This window comes from Cloeon dipterum, chromosome 4 (genome assembly GCF_949628265.1).
Source record: "Cloeon dipterum chromosome 4, ieCloDipt1.1, whole genome shotgun sequence".
Lineage (NCBI taxonomy): Eukaryota > Metazoa > Arthropoda > Insecta > Ephemeroptera > Baetidae > Cloeon > Cloeon dipterum.
The window spans coordinates 30,464,486-30,486,751 of NC_088789.1; the positions used below are offsets into that span (position 1 = coordinate 30,464,486).

A 22,266-nucleotide genomic window follows, 5' to 3' on the forward strand; every position below is an offset into this window, starting at 1 on the left:
GGTTTATTCGGCAACTACATCAGAAATATTGAAAAGGGAATTTTTGAAACGGCGATTAGTGAGGTGAGTACTCTTTTCCTCAGAGACATTTTATGAATAATAATACTATTTTTTCCAGACACATTATTACGATCTGATTGAAGATAAGATTCGCTTTTTCGGATCGAGAAGAAATGAAAGAAGGTCAAGACGAAAAAATATAGGCTTTTCCAGATTTGAGAAAAGAAGGTGCTAAATTTATAGAGGAGTTAAATTGCCATTAATTTTTTTATAATTATTATTTCCTGTTGATGAGAGGAAATTTTAATAAAAATGGATTGGTAAAGAAGGGTTGATTTTCCAAATTCATTGCTTATTTTTTATTTATCCATAACTAAGCGTTTGTTTGATAATTATTTTTATTTAGGCTTTAAAAATTTAATCTGAAAAGGAGAGAAACTTTTTTGTCTTGCTTGTCGTCAATTAATCAATAGCTCTAATTTTCTCTTCATAAAATATTTTTACTGTTGCGACGACGATATTTACAGACTTCGTACTGTAAATAAATTCATTTATCTTCCAAGGGGGTTATGAAGATGAAGTAGCGCGCTCGCCCAAATAAAGCATGCGACTGCATTTTCTTCAACTATCGGAACACAAATATGAAGCAATATAGTAACGACAAAATTCCATTATTTACTTCGATCTATTTTAACAATGAAATTCAAGAAAGGCAAACACAAAATTCTGCTATTTTCTGGAATTTATGCCGCTTGTCGATATGTTATGCCTATTTTTCTTCTCCTGCAAGTGGCCAAGCGACAGTATATAGCCACCCAAGTCGGGTCAATCAACCCTTAAGCCACCAACGTTGCCAAAATTCTGGTTTTCTTCTGCATAGCTTTACCCGCATAAAAAAATATAACCCAGGAATATCCAGAATAATCTAAGATTAATCGAAATTTACCGGAAAAAATTAATCCAAAAAAATGATCCAGGATTAATCCTGTATTAATTGAGATTAATCTATGAATGTTTAAGATCAATCTAGAGATTAATCTAAAAAAATATCCTCAGATTATTCTTTAGATCATTCTGAGATTAATCTAAAAAATTAATTTCTAGAATTTTCCTGGAATTAATTCAGATTAACCTTAAAATGTTCTAAAGTCAATCTAGAGATTAATCTACAAGAATATCCCTAGAATAATCCCAAAGGGGAAATTTGAATATAGTTAATAGAATATCCCCAGATTATTCTATGGATCATTCTGAGATTAATTCAAAATATTTTTTTAATGTTCCTAGAATATTCTTTAAAAAACTCTAAAAGAGAAGAACTTAGATATTTTTCTTACAATTAAAAACACAAAATTAAATATGAAACATAATTTAATCAAGAAAATTAACTGCCATATTGTTAAATATTTTGAAATCGCGTTATCACAAAAAATATTTTTCTGAGAAATATTTTATAATCAAGTCGATGGATTAAATTTTAATATTAAAACCCAAACCTTTTTCATTATCTGATACAAAATTATGATGCCTTTATTTTTCAAAGAATCTGCCCGGATTAAAAAGGGTAAAAATCATAAATGCGATTGAATAAATTAATTTCTTAACACAAAGAGTCTTATTTAATGCTACCGACAAACGGGCAAATATGAAAATAATGGTCAGAAGGACAAAAAAGGGTTAAAAGGGCGATTTTAGTTTGCGCGTGGTAGCGGCGGCTGCACATGCATGCACGCACTTGCATGGAATGCCTGCCGCCTGCCTCTGGAGCGGGGGGGGGGGGGGGGGGGGGCGACGGGCGGTGGCAGCAGGACTGGCGAGCAGCAGCAGCAAGAGACTTACAAAATCCTGCTTCGCTCTCTTTGTCTAACGCGTCAACGGTCAACCGCCGTTCAAAGTTAAAGTTAATAACGGACGCAGGACGCCGGACGCCGCCAGTAAGGGACAACACGGACGTCCCGCGGACTTGGACGGATGGCTTGGATCTGGCGGTTAACAGGGTAAGTCCCATTTTATAGATTAGCGTCCAAAGAAATTAGAAGAGATCGCGCAACTTTGAATCCAACGGTTTTATTGTAAAATTACACTTTTCGCCGCTACTTGTACGGTTTTCGCCACCAATATTTTGATATGGGATCTTCTACAGTCCTTAATGTTCTTAATTAGAACCCTATAAATAAGTTTGGGTGGCGGAAACTGTAAATCGGTGATGAAAGATGTAATTTTTCCATGTAAATCGCAGTCGCATTTTTTGTTCGCTTACGAGAATTTTTATTACACATTCCGATTCAATTGGCTTCGCATGGAAAATGGAAAAATATTATGCATGAACTTGACATGCTTCTACCTTCCATTTTCCAAGCACAGCTAATTGAAAAAAGCTTTTATTTATTTATTTTCTACGAGTCGCTCCCTTTTTTTAGCTTCAAGCCGTCCGCAGCTGTTTTGCACGACGGGAAAAGATACAATCGTTTAAGTTCTGCAGTTTGGGCTTCAAGATTGGCGGTGCTGGCATCGAATGAGAGAAAATTTTGTACCTGATATGATTAAAAACAAATAAATTTTAAAAATTTAACTGAATAAGTTTGTAATTATTTAAATAATTCCCAATTATATCGCACTAATAGTGTAATAACAGATTTTTTAAATATTCTAGGAACAATCTGAGGGTAATTTTAAGAATAATTTATGGATAATTTTTGTCACACTTTATGTTAACCTTAAAATAATATTAGAATCACCTAAGAACATTCTTAGATTATCCTGAAAGAATAATCCAAAGTTAAGATTTGATACGCTAAATATTAATCCCAGATCAATCCAAAGATTAATCCATAAGTATATTCTGAGAATGTTCTAGGATCATTCTTTAGAGCTTTTTGAAACAAACCCCGGCAGAGTAATCCTGGAACATTCTAAGGATATTCTCTTAAATTAATCTACAGATTAATCCAGTATCATGAAAAACCGTATCATAAGTTCATATATAATTAAATTTTTAGATTAATCCTGGGCGAAGTCGGTATATTCTTAGAACATTCTCAGGTGATATTTTTTTATGCGGGTAGATCATCCCGCGCGAAAAAGTTGAATTCCTGGGAATTTCTTATCAATTTTGATTCCAAATCGCTTGAAACATTTAATTGATTACTAAAGGCGCACTACAAGTATATAGGAGTTTCTGTCTTCAAGTAAATGTAATTTTAAAATATAGGGCCTTTTAATTCCTTATTTGATATAAACAAAAGAGAGCAGAGTATTCTTTTTGATCTTCCGCATTTTTGTTGCACTATCATGCAGAACTTTAAGTAGAGTTTTATACATTTTAAATAGGCTCGTAGCTTCTCTAAGGGTGTTGTCGTCATCCGCACCTTATAATTATCAAATCACATTTTAATTGCGACCCTGGGTGCCTGGGTACCTGAAATTGTGAATTAATAAGTTTTCAGTACCAGAAATTATAATTTCTCTTCGTCAAGTTGGTTGAATTATAATTATTTTAGGCACGATCGCGTCAAAAAAAACGTGTAACCAAATTTCGGTGAATTTTTATTGCAATCCAGATAAAATTCGTAAATAAATAAGAATGTTGTTCCGTGGAAGCTTTAGTGACGGCAAAATCATTTTTCTCTCTACATTAGTAAGCCGGCTTCATTCCCAAACCACCCCCACACACCCGCGGTTTGGAATGTTCTTTGCAGCTGCCAGGTCCCTCACCTTTTCAACCCTGTGAGCCAGCAGCACAGCCAAGTTCTTCTCATTATCAATCAGAGCGCCGAGCAGTAAGCGCGTCAGCCTTCTATAACAGACCACATTTTCTCGTCTGTTGCAGCTTCAGTTCTCCGTAAGTCTCTTATACTAAATCGCTTTTTAAATATCTATATTGAGAATAACTGTTATGAAATCTAATCAATCAGTCAGTAAGTTTTATCTCAACCCGCTTTCCGTCCTACTAAATCCTTTGTGCTATGAATTCGATTTTTTTTCTATAAAGAGTAGACCTTTACCTTGACACTTTAATTGAGTCAAAAATAACATTTATTCTCTGACAGTGAGATCTCAATGCAGCACTAAAAATTGTAATTCTTTCTAAAAACATTTGTCTTTTTAATCTTTCCTTGCATGCGCGCCATGTGTACCTTGTTCATTTTTTCTCCCCCATTATTGGCTCTGCTGCTTGGTATGCGTGCGTCGCAAGCACGGACTGGACCAAAAAATTCAAACAGGCACGGAGTGGCCCCCGCATAAAAAAATATCACCTGAGAATGTTCTAAGAATATACCGACTTCGCCCAGGATTAATCTAAAAAATTAATTATATATGAACTTATGATACGGTTTTTCGTGATACTGGATTAATCTGTAGATTAATTTATGAGAATATTCTAAGAATGTTCCAGGATTATTCTGCCGGGCTTTGTTTCAAAAAGCTCTAAAGAATGATCTTAGAACATTCTCAGAATATACTTATGGATTAATCTTTGGATTGATCTAGGATTCATATTTAGCGTATCAAATCTTAACTTTGTATTATTCTTTGAGGACAATCTTAGAATGTTCTTAGGTGATTCTAATATCATTTTAAGGTTAACATAGATTGTGACAAAAATTATCCCTAAATTATTCTTAAAATTACCCTCAGATTGTTCCTAGAATATTTCAAAATCTGTCATTACTATTACTGCGATATAATTGGGAATTATTTAAATAATTACAAACTTATTCAGTTGAATTTTTAAAATTTATTTGTTTTTAATCATATCAGGTACACAATTTTCTCTCATTCGATGCCAGCACCGCCAATCTTGAAGCCCAAACTGCAGAACTTAAACGATTGTATCTTTTCCCGTCGTGCAAAACAGCTGCGGACGGCTTGAAGCTAAAAAAAGGGAGCGACTCGTAGAAAAAAATAAATAAAAGCTTTTTTCAATTAGCTGTGCTTGGAAAATGGAAGGTAGAAGTATGTCAAGTTCATGCATAATATTTTTCCATTTTCCATGCGAAGCCAATTGAATCAGAATGTGTAATAAAAATTCTCGTAAGCGTACAAAAAAGGCACCGCGATTTACATGGAAAAATTACATTTTTCCTCACCGATTTACAGTTTCCGCCACCCAAACTTATTTATGGGGTTCTAATTAAGAACATTAAGGACTGGAGAGGATCCCATATCAAAATATTGGTGGCAAAAACCGTACAAGTAGCGGCGAAAAGTGTAATTTTACAATAAAACCGTTGGATTTCAAAGTTGCGCGATCTGTTCTAATTTCTTAGGACGCTAATCTATAAAATGGGACTTACCCTGTTGACCGCAAGATCCAGGCCATCCGTCCGAGTCCGCGGGACGTCCGTGTTGTCCCTTACTGGCGGCGTCCGGCGTCCTGCGTCCGTTAATAACTTTAACTTTGAACGGCGGTTGACCGTTGACGCGTTAGACAAAGAGAGCGAGGCAGGATTTTGTAAGTCTCTTGCTGCTGCCACCGCCCGTCGCCGCTCCCCCGCTCCACAACAGAGGCAGCAGCAGCAGGCATTCCATGCAAGTGCGTGCATGCATGTGCAGCCGCCGCTACCACGCGCACACTAAAATCGCCCTTTTAACCCTTTTTTGTACTTCTGACCTTTTATTCAAATTTGCACGTTTGTCGGTAGCATTAATTAAGACTCCTTGTGTTAAGAAATTATATTATTCAATCGAATTTATGATTTTTTACCTTTTTTAATCTGGGCAGCTTCTTTGAAAAAAGGCATCATAATTTTGTATTAGATAATGCGAAAAAGGTTTAGGTTTTATTATTAAAATTTAATTATCGACTTAATTAAAAAATATTTCCCAGAAAAATATTTTTGTGATATTATTTAACAAGATGGCAGTTAATTTTCTTGATTAAATTATGTTTCATATTTAATTTTGTGTTTTTAATTGTAAGAAAAATATCTAAGTTCTTCTCTTTTCGGGTTTTTAAAGAATATTCTAGGAAAATTAAAAAAATATTTTGAATTAATCTCAGAATGATCCATAGAATAATCTGGGGATAATCTATTAACTTATATTCAAATTTCCCCTTTGGGATTATTCCAGGGATATTCTTGTAAATTAATCTCTAGATTGACTTTAAAACATTTTAAGGTTAATCTGGATTCATTCTTAGAAAATTCCAAAAATTATTTTTTTGGATTAATCTCAGAATGATCTAAAGAATAATCTGAGAATATTTTTTTAGATTAATCTCTAGATTGATCTTAAACATTCATAGATTAATCTCAATTAATACAGGATTAATCCTGGATCATTTTTTTGGATTAATTTTTTCGGGTAAATTTTGATTAATCTAAGATTATTCCGGATATTCCTGGGTTATATTTTTTTATGCGGGGCAGTTTATATTGTAAAGTCAGTAAATATTTTAATATAATCTCATCCAATTCAAGGGGTATCCCAACTAAAAATACTGATTTAATTACAATATAATAGAGAAAATTGTTTTTTTATTCTTATGGATCAGAGGCTGTCAAGCGAGTAAAAGTAATATGTTTCTCCATTATATGTTGGCATTTATTTTTCTAATACGTTGAAAGATTGATTTGAGGATCCAAATTTTGCACACTCGGCTTTTAACTCACCCGGGTTTTTTCTCAGGCTAAAAAACCAATAAGACCCACTCTGTTTTACTCAAGGCTTCAATATTTAAAGTATATTATCCTTTATTGCTTAACTGAGCTAATATCTAAGCATATAGGGATCAGTCATAAGGAAAAAGAATAAAAATTGACTTCGTCGTGAGATTAAGGTCGTGACCGAAATGCTTCATTGAAAGATTGAGCGCTTAGTATGCAACTTCATTATGATGAATTTTTCAATATTTATATTACTTTTTGAAACTCAAATTTCGTTATGTTTTTGCTCGGACTATCTGTAACTTTCAGAATTCTAAAAACTAACCAGCGTAAGCAGTCATAGACTACTATGCGGCCTGAATTAATGCCAGGATACGTGAAGGTTTTGCGACGTTAATCTAGATAAATGGCAAATTCCTGAATAATTATCAAGCTAGATAAGTCCTGACCAAGTTGCATTTGACAAAATCTAATCTGAAACTCCCCATAAAAAATTAAAGATACCGAAATTGTCCCCAATAAAACCCAGGAGGGTGTTGTAAAAGGTTAAATAGCCCGGGTGTTTCCTAACCCTGATATATTAGTGGGATCTTTTGGATATCGTAATGATCGTACTTTGAGAACTCTATTAAAGTGTCTTTATTTTGTAGCTCTTAACACTTTAAGATTCCCTTAATTGGCAAGATCATTAGAATATTGTTTCTGAACAAAATGAGACGTGATAAATATCGTTTGAAATCTTAAAATTGTTTATTAATTCGATTCTTTTTGTTTCCAGTTGAGGAAAACTCAAAATGAACAACGTGAAAGTGAAAGAGTATATTCCCGATTCTTCCAGCATAAGGAGTGAGTATAGATTTTTATAGCCGATATACACGGAAGTCTCGAAGCCAGCAAACTTTTGTTTACGTGGTCAGCCATCAGCTATTTAACTGTTGAAAAACGGATGTCGCAGGGAAGAAATATATTTTCATCCTTCTGGGACGTTTGGCAGAGTATATAATAGCTTGAAAAGATAAAAGAACAAATTTGATTTATTAATTTTTTCAAATTTCTCAGCCGGAACAGTAGGAATAAAATTTGACAATGGCTGGGCATTCAAATTAACGCGGCTGAGACACCAATGCAAAAGATAAATAGTTTAAATTGGTCAAATATTTCAGGAAAACGACAACTAGAGAGAGAGCAAAAAATTAAGCAGGAGAAGAAAATGAAATTGGATGAGCAGAACGAAAAAATGATAAAGAAAAAGCTGAGATTAGTTGAAGAGAACAAAGGTGAGATACCCGCTCTCCATTTCGCGGCAAGGGTGTCCGATGTTGATGTTTGTCGGCGCCTCGTGGATCAGGGCGCCGACGTCAACGAAAAATTCAGCGATTTTGGCGCTACACCCCTGCACTACGCCGCCATGAACGCAGCCCACGGAGAAAGTATAATAGACTACCTCGTGGAAAAAGGGTTAGCCATTGATGAAGAAGATGCTCATCGTGAGAAAGCAATCGATTATGCCGTCCAAGCTGGAAATTACAGGCCTGCACTGAAACTACATAATCACTCTCAGAGACAGAATGGTGGAAAAGCAAAAATCAATAAATGGCTACATTTTTGCATCGTGCAAAATCTGTTGATGTTCGCGAAAATAGTTTATAACAATTACAAGGGTCAAGAGAGATTGTGGGAACACCCATATGATCGTTTTGCCATCCTTGAAACAGCGTGCCAGTTTGGAAATCTGGAGATGTGCAAGTGGTTGCTGGAAGAAGTCAAAATCGACGTCAACCGCTTTGAAGAGACTGATTGGAAAGAACATATTCTTATTGACGCTGCCGTCAACCGTAAAAATGAAGCGAGTAAGATTCTTCATTACTTGTTCTCAAGGTTCGAATTCACCGTTGCTCAGCAAAGAAATGCCTATAGATCGGCTTTCCTTCATCAATTAGGACACTACTCATTCTGTGCAAAAGAAATTGAAGAGTTGTTCCAGAGAGTTGCGGACACAAAAATGAAAATAGAAGACAAAAATTTGTTGCAGTATTGTGTGTCGCGCAACAATTTAAACGCTGCGAAATTCGTGCATGCAAAAGATGGCCACCTCATAAATGAGATCTGTGAAGATGGAGGGACCATTCTCCACCTCGCAGCGCAGTTTGGAAGCGTCGAAATGTGTTGGTGGCTGATTAATCAGGGTCAAGACATCAACATCTTAAGCAACAAAACTTTTGACAGCTTCCTCCATTACGCTGCGCTAAACTTCATCAATGGAGAAGACATCATCAAGGAATTCGGAAAGAACGTTCTAGGCGGATACGTGAACCAAATCAACACAAACTTCTTCACTCCCCTTCATTTTGCCATGTTCAACAGAAGACAACACGTTGAGGTTGCAGAGGCTTTGCTTGAACTCGGTGCCGATTTGAACGTGAAATGGAAAGGGAACAACCTTCTTCACTTCTGCATCGTTGCTGGCAAGTTGGAATGTGCCAAATTCGTGGACGCGAAAGACAAAAATCTGATCAAGAAAAGGGGAGAGGGAGGAAAAACCACTCTGCACATTGCTGTTGACTACTTTAACGAAGAAATCTGCGAATGGCTTGTGGTGATAAAGGGGGCCAATCCCAGAGAATTGTCTGTTGGACAAAAATCAGTGCTGGAATTGACATCCCGTGAGGAGGTCAAGAAGTGTCTTCAATCGTTGATTAACAGGCAGGGAAGTGAAATTGTTTCATGAATAAATTCTTGGAATGAATAAGGTCCGCAATTTTCAATATACAAAATAACTTTATCGGAATAAAAAGATGACAGCATAAATTAAACTTTTTCTTAAATCAACACCAGTATAATTGTTGAGTTTGCTTTTCTACTGAGCGCGCAGAATCAAAGATTGGATGGATGCGTATGGCCCTTATTTCCTACTGTTTTTCCTGTTATGAAGTTCATTCATTGATTGTTCTAAAAGAATAACTTTAACATGCGGGCGTCCTGCTTTTTTAAAAAAAAAGAGCAAGCAGATCAGCAAATGGCAGTATAATAATTTTTCAACCGTACCTGCACCATTTAGGCAGTAAGAATTTCTGTTTTGACTGCTGATCTCCAAGCTGGTTACGCCCACTTAATGCTTCTTGATTGTGAGAAATCATATGATCATTGCTTACGTCACTCGCTTTAAGTGAGCGTCACGCGATGTGGTCACGTGGTTCTTGCAGGCATGTCAAGTGGGCGTAACTCCTTAAGATCAGAAATATCAGAATTATCAATAACAAAATCTGATGTTTACTAATAACTTTTTACTGCTGACCGTGTTCCTCACTTTGCAGTCGGAATTTGTTTATATTTTTGGCCATCAGTGAAGGTAAGCTATGATGATGTTTGTTTTTTACTATTCAATGATGATTTCATCGTAATTTAATCCTTATTCTCCGCTGCTGAGTAATAAGCATCGACTTTCATAAATAAAATAATATTTCGATATGAGTCTTAAGTTTATTTCTAGATATACAAGTAGTGAATATGAATTACTATAGTTTACAATTTAAAAAGGTTGTTATTTATTGCTGAAATATACTCTCTGACGCGAATTAAAAAAGGATCACATCTTTGGAGGGACAGCTATACGTTGAGCAACCACTCTAACATGTGATAGTTTTGATACTCTTCAGCGATATGCAGACCCGTTTCCTTGTTCTTGCCCAGTCCTTCAATCTGTTTAGCGTCCTTAGCGTAAATAAACTTTGCACTAGAGAGCACATTGTTGCCCAAACAGTAGAGCAGCAGGTTGCACATCTTTAATTTCACGTCCAGGTCGGCGCCCATCTCGATTAGCGCCTCTGCCGCTTTCAGGTTTCTCGATTTCAGGGCCTTATGCAGTGGCGTTTCTTCCAATTTGTCTCGCCTGTTCAGGTCTTCACGCAGTCGTTGGCCGAAATGCCGAATGATTTTCCCTCCTTGGTCGTGGTTGTAAGCGGCGCAGTGCAAAAAGGTGGACTCCATCTTCGGGTTGATGGCGCTGAGGTCTTGGCCCTCCTTGATCAGCCACTCGCACATCCTGACGCTGGAAAACTCGGCAGCCAAGTGCAGCGTCGTTTCTCCGTCCTCTGTCATCAAATCCATCTGCGTTCTGTCCTTCTCATGCACGAACCTGAGGGTTTTTTATAAGGTTAAGGGTCATTTAAAGACTTCTTTGACGAAGTTTCTGAGCACACCAATCGATTCCTGAAGGTCGTATTTAGTTAAATGGATATTTTTCCGACCAAAACGTGCAGCGCGACGTGCGAACTTTTTTCCCGCCAAAACAATATGAACGAATATGCGATAAGTGCGCATGCGTCAGAGCTGGCTGGATCTGACAAAGAATTCATTTGTACAGGTGGTCTCTCTGCAAGTGCTCACTGCTCAAACCAGCGCTCACGCATGCGCAGTTCTCGCGTTTACGTTCATATTGTTTTGGCGGGAAAAATAGTTCGCACGGCGCGCTGCACTTTTTGGCCGCGAAAAATATCTACTCTATTTAATTCGACCCTCAGGAATCGATTGGTGAGCTCAGAACCTTCGTAAAAGACAGTCTTTAAGGTTTCTTACTGAAATATCGGAAAAATCAAATTTATGGTGCAGAAAATCATTGTTTCATGCACGTCATACATTCAATTTCACCTATCATAAAAAATCACCAACCTGGCGCCCGCTAAGGAATTTTCCACGACGCAAAAATGCAGAGGAGCTTGTTCATCAGCCACAAGTTTGATGTCGGCACCGTGGTCCAACAGGGTTGTCGCCATCTTGATGTTTCCCTGTATCAGGGATTCGCCCAGTAATAGTGCCAGGTTTTCAGTTGTCAGGGTAAATCTGAAGGATTTGAGAAGGTAGCGGGTGATTCTTCTGCCGTGTCTCTTATTCCGCGTGGCTTTGAGGACGGCATCTAACTTCCAGCCGTCGTCCTTGGCCAGTTCTTCGCCGCAGATGCTGAGGAACCACTGCAAGGTTGGCAGGTCCGTGTACATGGCTGCCTCGATTAGCAGTTTCTCGTCGAATCGATCACTTCCTTTCTTTTTCACCACTGAATTGTCTTTTTCAAAAGCGAATTTCAATAATTCCAGGCCTTCGCAAATGCAGTGAAGCAGGAGGCTGCCCGGGTATTCGTAAAATTTGAATAGTTTCATCGCAAAATAGATGTTTTTGTTCCTAAAAGCGTGTGTGACTGCGTCAGTTTCTTCGTAATTCTTCTTTTGGGCATCGGCTCCGTGGCTTACTAAAAATATTTCGATCAATTGCAGTCCGTGGACAGCGTTCTCAGCAGCAAAATGAAAGACATTGGCACCGCTTTTAGCTTCGGTTACGCCGCCGTAATGGCCTGCCTGCACAAGATATTCGCAAACTTCTTCATCGCCAACTTTTGCCGCGAAAAGAAGAATTGGAATATCGCCTGCTCTATTCTTTTCTAAAAATTTTATTTTTTCTTCAAGCGTTTCCCTTGGGTTGCATTCCATCCTTGGAATTTTCTCTGACATATCTATACAAAAGGAACACTTCGATTTTGGGAATTTCTTCTATTTAAATTGTACTTACGGTGGTTGATTTTTTCAATCTTTCTTTTCAGAGGCTCCCTTTTGTAATAATTCATTCTATAGGGGATTCAGGTTCTGGCTCTGCAGGAAACATAAAATGTGAATTTTCTTAAATCAATCGACCAAACAGTTACAATTAAAAAATATACAAACCTTGAAAATTGAGGAAAAGCCTCGAACCACTTAAAACTTTAATGTGAAAGAGCCGTTTCAACAGCAACCCCTTGTCTAAAAATTGTGACGAATCTGTACGCGTCTCTGCTTCCTCCAGGCACTCATGTAAACCGCTGTCACCTTTGCCTTCTCAAAAAGGAAACGTCTTGAATTTTTAGTTGGCGGTGAATTGTTGGAATTGCTTAGCCTGTTGTGGAGCTAAATTCCTAAAATCGCTGTCATATATCGAAAGCAAAGATTTATTTGATGGAAATAAGGACATATTTACATAAATAATACGCACCAGTTGTGTTCGAAGCCGACAACAGATGGCGCCACCGTATACTCAAATAATAATTTTAATCTTCTATGGAATTGTTTCTTTATAAGTTCTGAAAACCATAATATCAGTCCTACCATTCGCCGTAGAAACGTTAGACAATTAAAATTAAATTTATTACTATAGTATACGGTGGCGCCATCTGTTGGCGGTTTCAAACACTTAAAGGGCTTGTACAACTGATGAATTGCCTTTACTTGCAAAAGGTTCAAAAGTTTCAAAATAGAAGTATTTAAATTTTTGAATTTCCCGCCCTTGCTTCCGCCATCGATATTGCTCTCAAATACGGCTGAATCGCCTGATCTATAGGAGGAAGTCGAGTGGTCCGGTGAGCAGAGTCAGCAGTAGCAGTAGCCCTGAGTCCCGAGCAACCGCGTGCAGCAGCGCAGCAGGTAAAAAGATGCGTCGCACTCTTGATCGTCGGAATTAACAATAATTCTGAATTTATCTCATCAGATTGCTTTCCTAGAATCTTGGTTTAAACGCCGCAAATCTCACTTTATCATATTTTTATCTCAAGCAGGGGTGAATTGAAGGGTGAATCGGTCCCACAAGACACTTTAGATTCTGATATTAGGACCGCTATATATGAGGGCTGGAAAGGGTCACTTTTTATATATTTACTTTCGCTCATTTTAGCTTGGAAGGTTTATTTCTTACTTGTCTTATTTTATTGTAATGGTGTAAATCTTTAAAAATTTGTAATGCACAGGGATTAATTTGTTAATAATTCAGGAGTTGGGAAATTTTAATTGTTCGAAGCTGCGAATTGATGGCGCCACTGTTAAACATACAAAATTTATTGAATTTAAACCGCAATTTCAGTTGAATTCTTGCAAAAAATATAATTATTTTGACGGTGTCAAAATTAAAATTATATTTAGCAGTCAATCTTTTTTTAACTGTTGTCTTTTGTAAAAATACTTCAAGAGGTTATAAATCCTCCATTGTCAAAATACTGTCAACCGTTTTCCTAGATTTGTATCCTTTCTTTTCCAGAATTTTTTGAATTCTCTCGACGCTACCCTTCAAACTGGAAAGAGATAAATCGATGGACTCGCAGCAGATGTACCAAAAGGAGAGCAGTGAGTTTTTTAAATTCCTTTCATTGACGCATTTTTCTAACATTCCAATATTCCTTACATTGTAGAAAAACGACCTCTTGAAAATTAAAAATAATATTCTTCAAATGGAGTTCCCCACGACGGCATCTTTGGAAGAAAAGGAGGAATTCGTCAAGAAAAACAGAGGTGAAACTCCGATGCTGCTTTTCGCTTCCAAAGTGGGTGATTTGGAAATTTGCCGCTATTTCGTGGGAAGAGGGGCCAATGTCGTCGGCACCGTGGACGAAAAAGGCTCCAACGTCTTCCACTACGCCGCCAGGAACGCCACGCACGGCTTGGCACTGCTCGAATACTTCGCGAGCCTCGGAGGAGACATCCAAAGAAAAAATAAGGATGAGGAGGAAGCAGTCATTATTGCCGTTAAGGAGGGAAACTTCGACTTCGCCTTCACACTGTTCAGCTTAAGATTGCTGAATATGAGCTTCCTATCACACTGCATCAGCAATGCGATCGGACTGGACAAATTGAAGTCTTTATACGAGAAAAACACGTCCACGGGCCACGTGGACAACAAAATCGACTTTAAATCTCTGATTCCCGTAACGGCAGCGTACGGGGACTTGGACATCATGAAGTGGGTCATCGAGATCTGCAGAAGCAGCTTGGAATATCATATAGATGTGAGAAACGAAACGCTCCTTCACGGTATAATGGCATGCGGCGACAACATGAAGCACGGCGAGCAAATCGCTATTTTTTTAATCGAAAAGTACAGTCTGAAATTATTTACGAAGGATTTGGAGTCTTGTCTGAAATGCGCATTTTCGAAAGGAAACATCCCCGTGGCAGATTTTCTGATGAAGAAGCATGGTGCTTTAATATTGGATAGAGAATTGTTTCTTATAGAACTCATCTGCGATGAAAACGTGAAGGCCGAGAGCATTGGAGATTTCCTCAACCTGGTCAAGAAGAAGGTGGATGAGCTCCTCGTCTCTCCTCTCCACTTTGCTTCTCAGTATTCGAGGCCTGAAGTGTGCGAATGGATGGTCCGTCAGGGTTTGGACGTGGCCGCTGTCGTGAAAGACTCGTTGTGCACGGTTCTCCACTTTGCTGTTTTGAATGAGTCGCACGGATTGGCGCACATTCGGTTCTTTGCCCAGAAAATGTCCGCGAATGACGTGAATCGAAAGGATTCGCTAGGCCAAACGGCGCTTCACATTGCCCTTGGCAATGCAAGACTGGACGCTGCCGAGGAACTGATCAAATACGGCGCCGATTTAAACGTCGATTTTAATGGATGCAATCTGCTGCTTTATTGCGTGGGCAAAAACCAGTTCCCCAGCGCCAAGTTTGTATACGGAAAGAAGAAAGGCCTGGTCGAAGGACTAGGACGAGAAGGAAAGATCGCTTTGCACATCGCCACCGAGTTCAAAAACAAGCCCATGATCCAGTGGCTGAGAAATATCACCCCGACCTTGACGCTGAGACACAAACTCGCGACATTATTTTATTAATTTTGACTCTGTCAATATTCCACCACCTTCAGAATTCACTGTGATTTTTACACTTAAATTTCTTAAATAAATGATCCTGTGAATTTGTTCAGGGATTGTATGTATCTTTGATTTCAGTTCATTTTTAAAAACTGGGAGGTAAAAGAAATCGAAATAATTTTATATACTTGCCTTTGCACTCGCAAATTTTATTCAGTTGGGGCTTGACATCTGCGAGTATTTTGAGCTTCTTTGCCAAGAAGTAGTCTCTTCCAGGGTAGAGCAGTGCGTTTTGAGGGTTTCGAGGCTTTTCAGGAGTCGATTAATTTATACCAGGGCAGTCAACAATCCGCAGCAGAAATTTTGTGATCGCACGAGAAATGAAGAAGCTAGAGGGGATGGTTAATAGGAACATATGGATCAGAGAGGATTGGAGAGTCTATTTTTAATAGTTATGAAAGCTTTTTTATCATACGTTTCGAATTATTTTTAGACTTTGTTGTGAAAACACGAATCATATATGGAAATAAAAGAGTCTAAATAGGATCATTTTCAACGCCGCAAATTTATTCATTTATTCTCAAATTCAAACGTGACCAATTTTGACATCAACAAAACGTTTCTTGGATGCGTTTCGAATTTCTTTTGACATTTGTACGGATTGAAAATAATCTTTGACTTCTTGTCTGGCCGCGAAATCCAGCACGGACCTTCCGTCCGAGGTCAGGGCCTCAGGGTCAGCCCCTTGGCTCAGCAGCCACCGACACATGTCCAGGTCAGCACGCTCCGCGGCCAGATGCAGGACGTATTTCCCATCTTGCCCCATTTCTTTCATCAGATCCTTGTTTCTCGAGTGAACGAGCTTCGCACTTTCCAGATTGTTCTTCTCCACACAAAAGTGCAGGTAGTTTATTTTGTTCATCTTCTTGTCGAAATTCAACTCAAACAACGCCTCTGCTGCGTGTATGAATTTCAGTTCGAGTGCGACTTGCAGCAAATTTTTGCCTTTTCCAAAATTCTCGATATGACTCGATAATATCCTGCTCAACTCGCGTATCTTTTCCTTATAGCCCTTGCCTCTATAGATTTGCCTCGCAGTTTTCGGATCGATGTCCACTTCCAGGATGGCGCCGTGTATTAGCAAAGCATTGGCGACGCCTCTGTTTTCCATCGCTATGGCGTGGCTGTAGGGTGTGTGGTGGAAAAACAAGCTCTTCTTCTCTACGTCGATTTTGTAATTTTCCAGCAGGAAGTGTGCGATTTTCTCTCCGTGCTTCAAGTTGCTGGCGACGTCGAACAAAATCTCTTCCTTCCAGTTTGAGGTTTGGTCACTGTCCAGGTCCACGTCGGCCAGGCATTCTTTGAAAAGCCACTGGCACAATTTCTGGTCAGCACGCCGCACCGCTCTGATTAGGAGGTTTTCAGTCTTAGCTTTAGACAGCGATGCGTCCTTCTCGAACACGAATTTGCAGAAATATAAAGCATTCTTATCGATGCACCAGTCCAGAATATTCCCGTTGAAATTGATTTTCTGCTTCAGAAGCTCGAACAATTTGAGAGAAACCTCGAAATTTCTCATCTTAAGGGCGCGCGCGAGTGGCAATTTTCCATTTTTGGCCTTTTTGTCGATTTTGGTGCCGTGTTCGTGGAATAATTCCACGAGTTTCGATCCAGAGGGGTTCATGCCAACGTAGTGAAAGGCGTTGGCGCCATTTCTGTCTAAAATTTTGGAAACGTCAGCGCCATCTGCGATGAGCTGCCGGCAAACCTCCTCATCTGCGTATTTTGCCGCGAAAAGAATTCGAGGAATTTTCCCCCTGTTCTTTTCTATGAAATTCAGTTTTTCATCCAAGCGAGTTAACTCGTTGAATTCCAATCTTTTCTCACTCTCTGAGTCGGGAGCTTGAACTGCAGAAAAATAGAATTCAAGAATTTGTCAACAAAAGAAAATATTTCAAACATTTACCAGCACGTTTTGGGTTTTTCTTGGTGGATTCCATTCTCTATTCAACAGGAGCAGATTCTTTAGATTCCAGTGCACAAATCTCGAGCTGTTCTATTGTGACATTTTTCCATGAATAGCAATGAATGATAATTATTTTACTCACTTAATTCAATCTTTCTTTCAACTAGCCAAAATCAAAGCAGAATCTGCGGCAGGAAATTAAAAACGTTAACAAAATAACTAAAATTTTAATCGTGAATACTCACAAAATTATTAAACGTTTAACCGACGGAGAGTAACGATTAAATAGGGTCTGCTTTGGCTTAACTTGCTCTTTTCTCCTCAACTCAGCGGTAAAGACTGAGCTTCTCAGGAGTAGAACTTGTAAAATTGGAAGGGATTTGGGAGCAATCTAGGGCCGGACTGGCCTATCAGGTGTTGCGGGCACGGGAAAATCTTGCTGTTGCTCACAGATGGCGTCATCATTAATTTTCGAAATTTAGGGTTTTCCATTTTGAAAACAGATAGATTAATCCTAAAAGTTTTTCATGAAGAAACATCCTGTTTTCTAAGATTCGTAAATTTATATATTCTAAATTTTGGACTGTTTATTCGCAGTTTCTGGCACTTAGCAATGATTTATTTCCTATGTTGCTGTCTTTCTTTCATCACAAATCTTTTACGCAGCTGCATTCCAAATGGCGTTTAAAAATTAAACTCGAGAGAACAAAATTTATTTGTACCAATAAAATGAACTAATTTCATGAGAGGATTATTTTTTTAATACTGATCTTCTTTAATCTTGAAAACGTTTTTCGCCAACCACTTTTGAAGGAACGAGAAAAGGGAATTTCGGTCTAGAAGTTAAATGCTTAAAGCAGCTCTGGGAAAATGCCATCAATCATAAACAGCCCCTTTTAAATATCTCCCTGCTATTGGCCTTGAAAAGACGGCTGCAACTTTTCCCCTCGATGCTCAAAAAGTTCATTGCCTCCTCCGAGAAAAGGAGAAAAAGCCGAGAGCTGCTGCTCATGCTCATTCAGCTTCGAGAGGGAGAAATAGGAGCACGGCGCTCGGCAGCAAACCCAGCTGCTGCACCAAGAATAAATAATCCTCTTTCCCCAAAACCACACATTTCTCGTCAACGGTGAGTTATTTTTTCTGTCTATCCTCAAAAAATCTGTTATATTTTGATAATTTTTTAATAATGCCTAAGCCATATTACTTTGGTGGTTATTTTTTTGAATCTATATCCACAAGAATGCCGGTAGCTAAACAGGGAACTGCATTAGTGATTCACTGCTTAGCTTTTTGATGGAGACAGCAGCGCCACAGCGACAGCCGGTGGAACCAACAAGACTGTCTTGTCGCTTTACTCCCTTTCGTTTTGATTGCCGGCATTCTTGCGGCACTTTTTGACCGGAGAAAAAGAAATGTGAAGCTACGAATTTTGAAAATTAAAATCAATTCGTGTTTGCAGCTCCTGGGGAAGAGGAAATTGGTTTGAGCGGAAAATGTCGTCAAAGAAAAGGGAAACTTCCGCCATCAGTGAGTTTATAATTATATTTTATGTAAAATTAGATTATAAATCAATTGGCTGTTAAATAACAGCTAATTCTCAGTATCTCTTTTACCTCTAAAATTAATACAATTTTTTAACTCAAACACCCAGACAAACGGAAGATAGCAGATTCACCAGATTCACGTATTAAAGAAAAGCAACCTCGGGTGAGCGAAGAAGTCATAAAAGAAAGCTTCCTGCAGCACAGACTGGCCTTCATCAATGACTGGAGAGGCGATATCCCGGAACTGCACTTCGCCGCGCAGTTCGCCGACCTGGAGGTGTGCCAGTTCCTGGTGAAGGGGGGCGCCAACGTCAGCGACAAGTGTGGAAATGGCAAAACTCCTCTCCACTATGCCATAAAAAACAAAACGTGTTCCTTTCCAATCGTCGAATTCCTCGCGTCCAAGATAGTGAAAGAGAGGTGCGATTACTGGCGTTCCCTCATTTTCATCGCACTCGATGATCAGAACTACCGCACGGCCGAGCTTCTATCGAAACTGTTTGATGAGGAGAATGAGTACAACCTGCTCCGATTTTGCATCAAGGAGAACAACCTGAATTATGCCAAGTCCGTTCACGACTTCTACCCTGATTTAATGGAAATGAGGGACGGATATGGCAATGATATGATTCTGTTCGCGGCGAAGCATGCTGGAAAGGAGATGTTCCGATGGTTGCTGGAAGAAGCAGATCCTTCCTCTGATATGTGAGTTGTGAACCCTGATGACTGTGTAGTTATTTTGCTATTGCTGAAACTCAGGAAATTTACTACTCTCTCATTTGCGACCAGCACTTTGTTGACACTTTTCTAGATTGAGACCAAAAAACATGAACTTATCGGGGTTTTCTTACGTTTCCACTGATTTTCTGCTTGCCATGACCGAGTGATTCGGCCGCCTAGCTTTTATTAGACAATAAACAATAAATTAACAATTTAAAATATGAAATTACGGTGCTTCTTGTAACGTGTGTTAAGTGGTGACCCACTCATACTAGTAGCTTACAAAAGTTTTAGAATATACCATTGAAGTTTTTATCTTCCACATACATCACTTCAATTGTCTGATGTCCTAAGGTCATTTTGCTGAATAACAAGAATTAAATAATATGAACATGTTCTCTCTTAGGTGGAAGAAATTCGTCCTGCACAACGCAGCCGTCAACATGGAGCACGGTGCCGAAATTATCTCCTTCCTGAGCTCCAAAAATATCCAACTGAACTACAATGCAAAGAACAAAGTGGGAAAACGGCCCGTGATGTACGCCCTGGAACTGGAAAACATCGGTGCCGCGGAGGAACTGGTCGAGCGAGGCGCTGAAATCGAATTTGACTGGAAGGATCAACCCTTACTCAACTACCTAGTGGGCATTGCTAAGGTCAAGAGTGTGGAGTTCATCTGTGAGAAAATTTACAGGGAAGGTAGCATGGGTGTAGATTTTGGCGCCATTCACGTTGCGGCAGGGGTAGCCACGCTTGACCAGTTCAGAAATCTTGTAGAGGCATTGGGCGTCGAATGTCTGAGGAAAAGAACCAGAGTGTACGATCGCACGGTCCTGGATTGCGCTGCCAATAACCACGAGCACGGAATCGAAATCATCAAATACATTTTGGAAAAGGATATGCAATTTCAACTCTTGAGATTGGTAAGAGCATTCTTTTTAGTAGATAGAATCGTTTTAACTTATTAATGAATAGAGGAGCCCTCTTAAGGGTCCCCTGTACTACGCCCTGGGGGATGAAAACATTTGCATAGCGGATTATTTGAGAAGTAAAGGTGCCAAAAAAATCGACACGAATTGCGTTGATGACCTTCTTGACAAGCTGATGCGCGAGGGAGAAATGAGCACTCTGTATTATATTTTTGACAATAATCTGGTTGACGCGGAAGTGTATCAACTCATCCACGCGGCGGCCAAATTCGCCAGCCGTAGCAGGTTCAGAGCAATTGTTAATTCAGGGAGAAGCAATCCGAGGATAGTGACAGGACGGAAGAATACAGTCTTGCATTACGCTGCAGAAAACCGTACTCACGGGGCAAAAATCATCAAATTCTTACTACGTCTGGACAAAAAACATTTCCTGTCAATTGTGAGTATAGGTTGATATTCCGACTTGAGAAATAAAATGTCAAATTTTTCTCCTAGCGAGACGATACGAATGAACTTGGAGAAACCGCACTTCACTCTGCTCTCGCCTGTGGAAACATAAATGTGGTGAAATTTTTGCGAAGGGAAATGCGCGCCAATTTCACGGTTATGAAGGAAAACTGCAATTTTTTGCAACACTGCGTGAAATTCGGATATGTGAAGAGCGCGAAAATTGTCTACGAAGTGGACAAACAATTGATGAAGAAAGTTGACGAGGATGGAAGAAACATGATGCATTTGGCCGCTCAACACGCTTTTCTTGGATTGTTCCTGTGGGTTTCTCAACAATGCAGCGGCAAAAAATACAAAATCAGGTAAAATACGTCGTTCATGCTGCGGAAAAAAGTTCAATCTCCAACTTGCTACTTTGTATTCACGAGACGCGCAAATATGGCGTCTGGTATGGCACGGCGGGAAAGTTACAAACGTAAATTAAAATCGGCTTGGAAAATTTATCATTAAAATAAAGAACTTTTGAAAAATAGTATCAATTTTTGGAGATCGGACATTCTCACGAATCTAGGTAGTCATTTTAATTGGAATTCATTCTCCGTAGTGTCAACAAGAAAACGCTTGCTACGACTTTGCACTACGCCGCGTTGAACAAGTTTTATGGAAGGGAAATCATCAAACACATTCACAAATCAATGGGCGTGGCAGTCGACCTCTTCGACGCGAATAATGAAACTCCGCTACATTACGCACTCAGAGCTGAACTCCTGACGGGCGTGGCCCACGAGCTGCTTCAGTGCGACGCAAACATCAGGCTGAAGGGGAAAAGAGGGATGAATTATCTCCACTTCTGCGTCGTCGAGGACAAACTGAACAGTGCCAAGTTTCTTCTCTCGAAGGAAAAGACTCTGTTGAGGGAAAAGACAGAGGACGGCAGAAACGCGCTCCACCTTGCTGCTGAGTTCGCAAGCCGCAAAATGTGTGATTGGCTTATCGACCAGGGTCTTGACCCCAATGAACTGACCGCCGATGGAAAATCTGTGCTTCACTTTGCTCGAGATGAAGATCTGAAGGAATACTTTTGTTCCTTGTTGGTAAAAGATGTTCGCTCTACGGAAGACAATGCTTAATAGATTCTCCAGGAACAAAAAAATCTTATAATTGTGGGTCAATTAAAGCGTGAAATAGATTTTTTGAAACATGATACAATGAAAGAATATTTTTATTAACATGCGTACCACTATAACACGATGTGCAACTCTGGATTCTGGATGCTCACGGCGAGGCGCAGTAAAGAAAATAACCCTACGAGAAAAAACACGAGTTGACACGAGTTTTTGGTGACCCCCTCAAATATTTTTTTAGTTATTTTTCCCGGGTTATTTGAGGCCCCCTTTATCAATATTGACTGGAAATTTTGATTTATTTCGTTATTTTA

At 39.1% G+C, this 22,266-nt stretch overlaps 5 protein-coding genes and 2 long non-coding RNA genes across 7 annotated transcripts; 4 read left to right on the top strand and 3 right to left on the bottom strand.

The window, feature by feature from the left end:
• The first annotated feature begins 1,812 nt into the window (after nucleotides 1-1,812).
• Nucleotides 1,813-2,572, top strand: LOC135941767 (uncharacterized). Its single transcript, XR_010575007.1, has 2 exons — nucleotides 1,813-1,997; nucleotides 2,421-2,572. It is a non-coding gene; the product is annotated as an uncharacterized LOC135941767 (long non-coding RNA).
• A 2,143-nt stretch (nucleotides 2,573-4,715) lies between these two features.
• On the bottom strand, nucleotides 4,716-6,051 carry LOC135943485 (uncharacterized). The gene is made up of 2 exons (XR_010575199.1): nucleotides 5,298-6,051; nucleotides 4,716-4,875 (listed from the first exon to the last, which is right to left on the bottom strand). It is a non-coding gene; the product is annotated as an uncharacterized LOC135943485 (long non-coding RNA).
• Nucleotides 6,052-7,848: 1,797 nt separating this feature from the next.
• On the top strand, nucleotides 7,849-9,339 carry LOC135943751 (putative ankyrin repeat protein RF_0381). The gene is made up of 3 exons (XM_065490415.1): nucleotides 7,849-8,098; nucleotides 8,327-8,461; nucleotides 8,696-9,339. Exons 1-3 carry the CDS (start codon nucleotides 7,849-7,851, stop codon nucleotides 9,337-9,339), a joined length of 1,029 nt encoding a protein of 342 aa, XP_065346487.1.
• An 878-nt stretch (nucleotides 9,340-10,217) lies between these two features.
• Nucleotides 10,218-12,112, bottom strand: LOC135943752 (uncharacterized). Its single transcript, XM_065490416.1, has 2 exons — nucleotides 11,280-12,112; nucleotides 10,218-10,746 (listed from the first exon to the last, which is right to left on the bottom strand). The coding sequence occupies exons 1-2, from the start codon at nucleotides 12,110-12,112 to the stop codon at nucleotides 10,218-10,220; spliced, it is 1,362 nt and encodes a 453-aa protein (XP_065346488.1).
• A 1,739-nt stretch (nucleotides 12,113-13,851) lies between these two features.
• On the top strand, nucleotides 13,852-15,240 carry LOC135943753 (putative ankyrin repeat protein RF_0381). The gene has a single exon (XM_065490417.1). It carries the CDS (start codon nucleotides 13,852-13,854, stop codon nucleotides 15,238-15,240), a length of 1,389 nt encoding a protein of 462 aa, XP_065346489.1.
• Nucleotides 15,241-15,805: 565 nt separating this feature from the next.
• LOC135943754 (putative ankyrin repeat protein RF_0381) lies at nucleotides 15,806-17,219 on the bottom strand. The gene is made up of 2 exons (XM_065490418.1): nucleotides 17,186-17,219; nucleotides 15,806-17,127 (listed from the first exon to the last, which is right to left on the bottom strand). The coding sequence occupies exons 1-2, from the start codon at nucleotides 17,217-17,219 to the stop codon at nucleotides 15,806-15,808; spliced, it is 1,356 nt and encodes a 451-aa protein (XP_065346490.1).
• A 1,459-nt stretch (nucleotides 17,220-18,678) lies between these two features.
• Nucleotides 18,679-21,958, top strand: LOC135943755 (serine/threonine-protein phosphatase 6 regulatory ankyrin repeat subunit B-like). Its single transcript, XM_065490419.1, has 6 exons — nucleotides 18,679-18,712; nucleotides 18,837-19,434; nucleotides 19,856-20,372; nucleotides 20,425-20,663; nucleotides 20,960-21,190; nucleotides 21,433-21,958. Exons 1-6 carry the CDS (start codon nucleotides 18,679-18,681, stop codon nucleotides 21,956-21,958), a joined length of 2,145 nt encoding a protein of 714 aa, XP_065346491.1.
• Nucleotides 21,959-22,266: the final 308 nt, after the last annotated feature.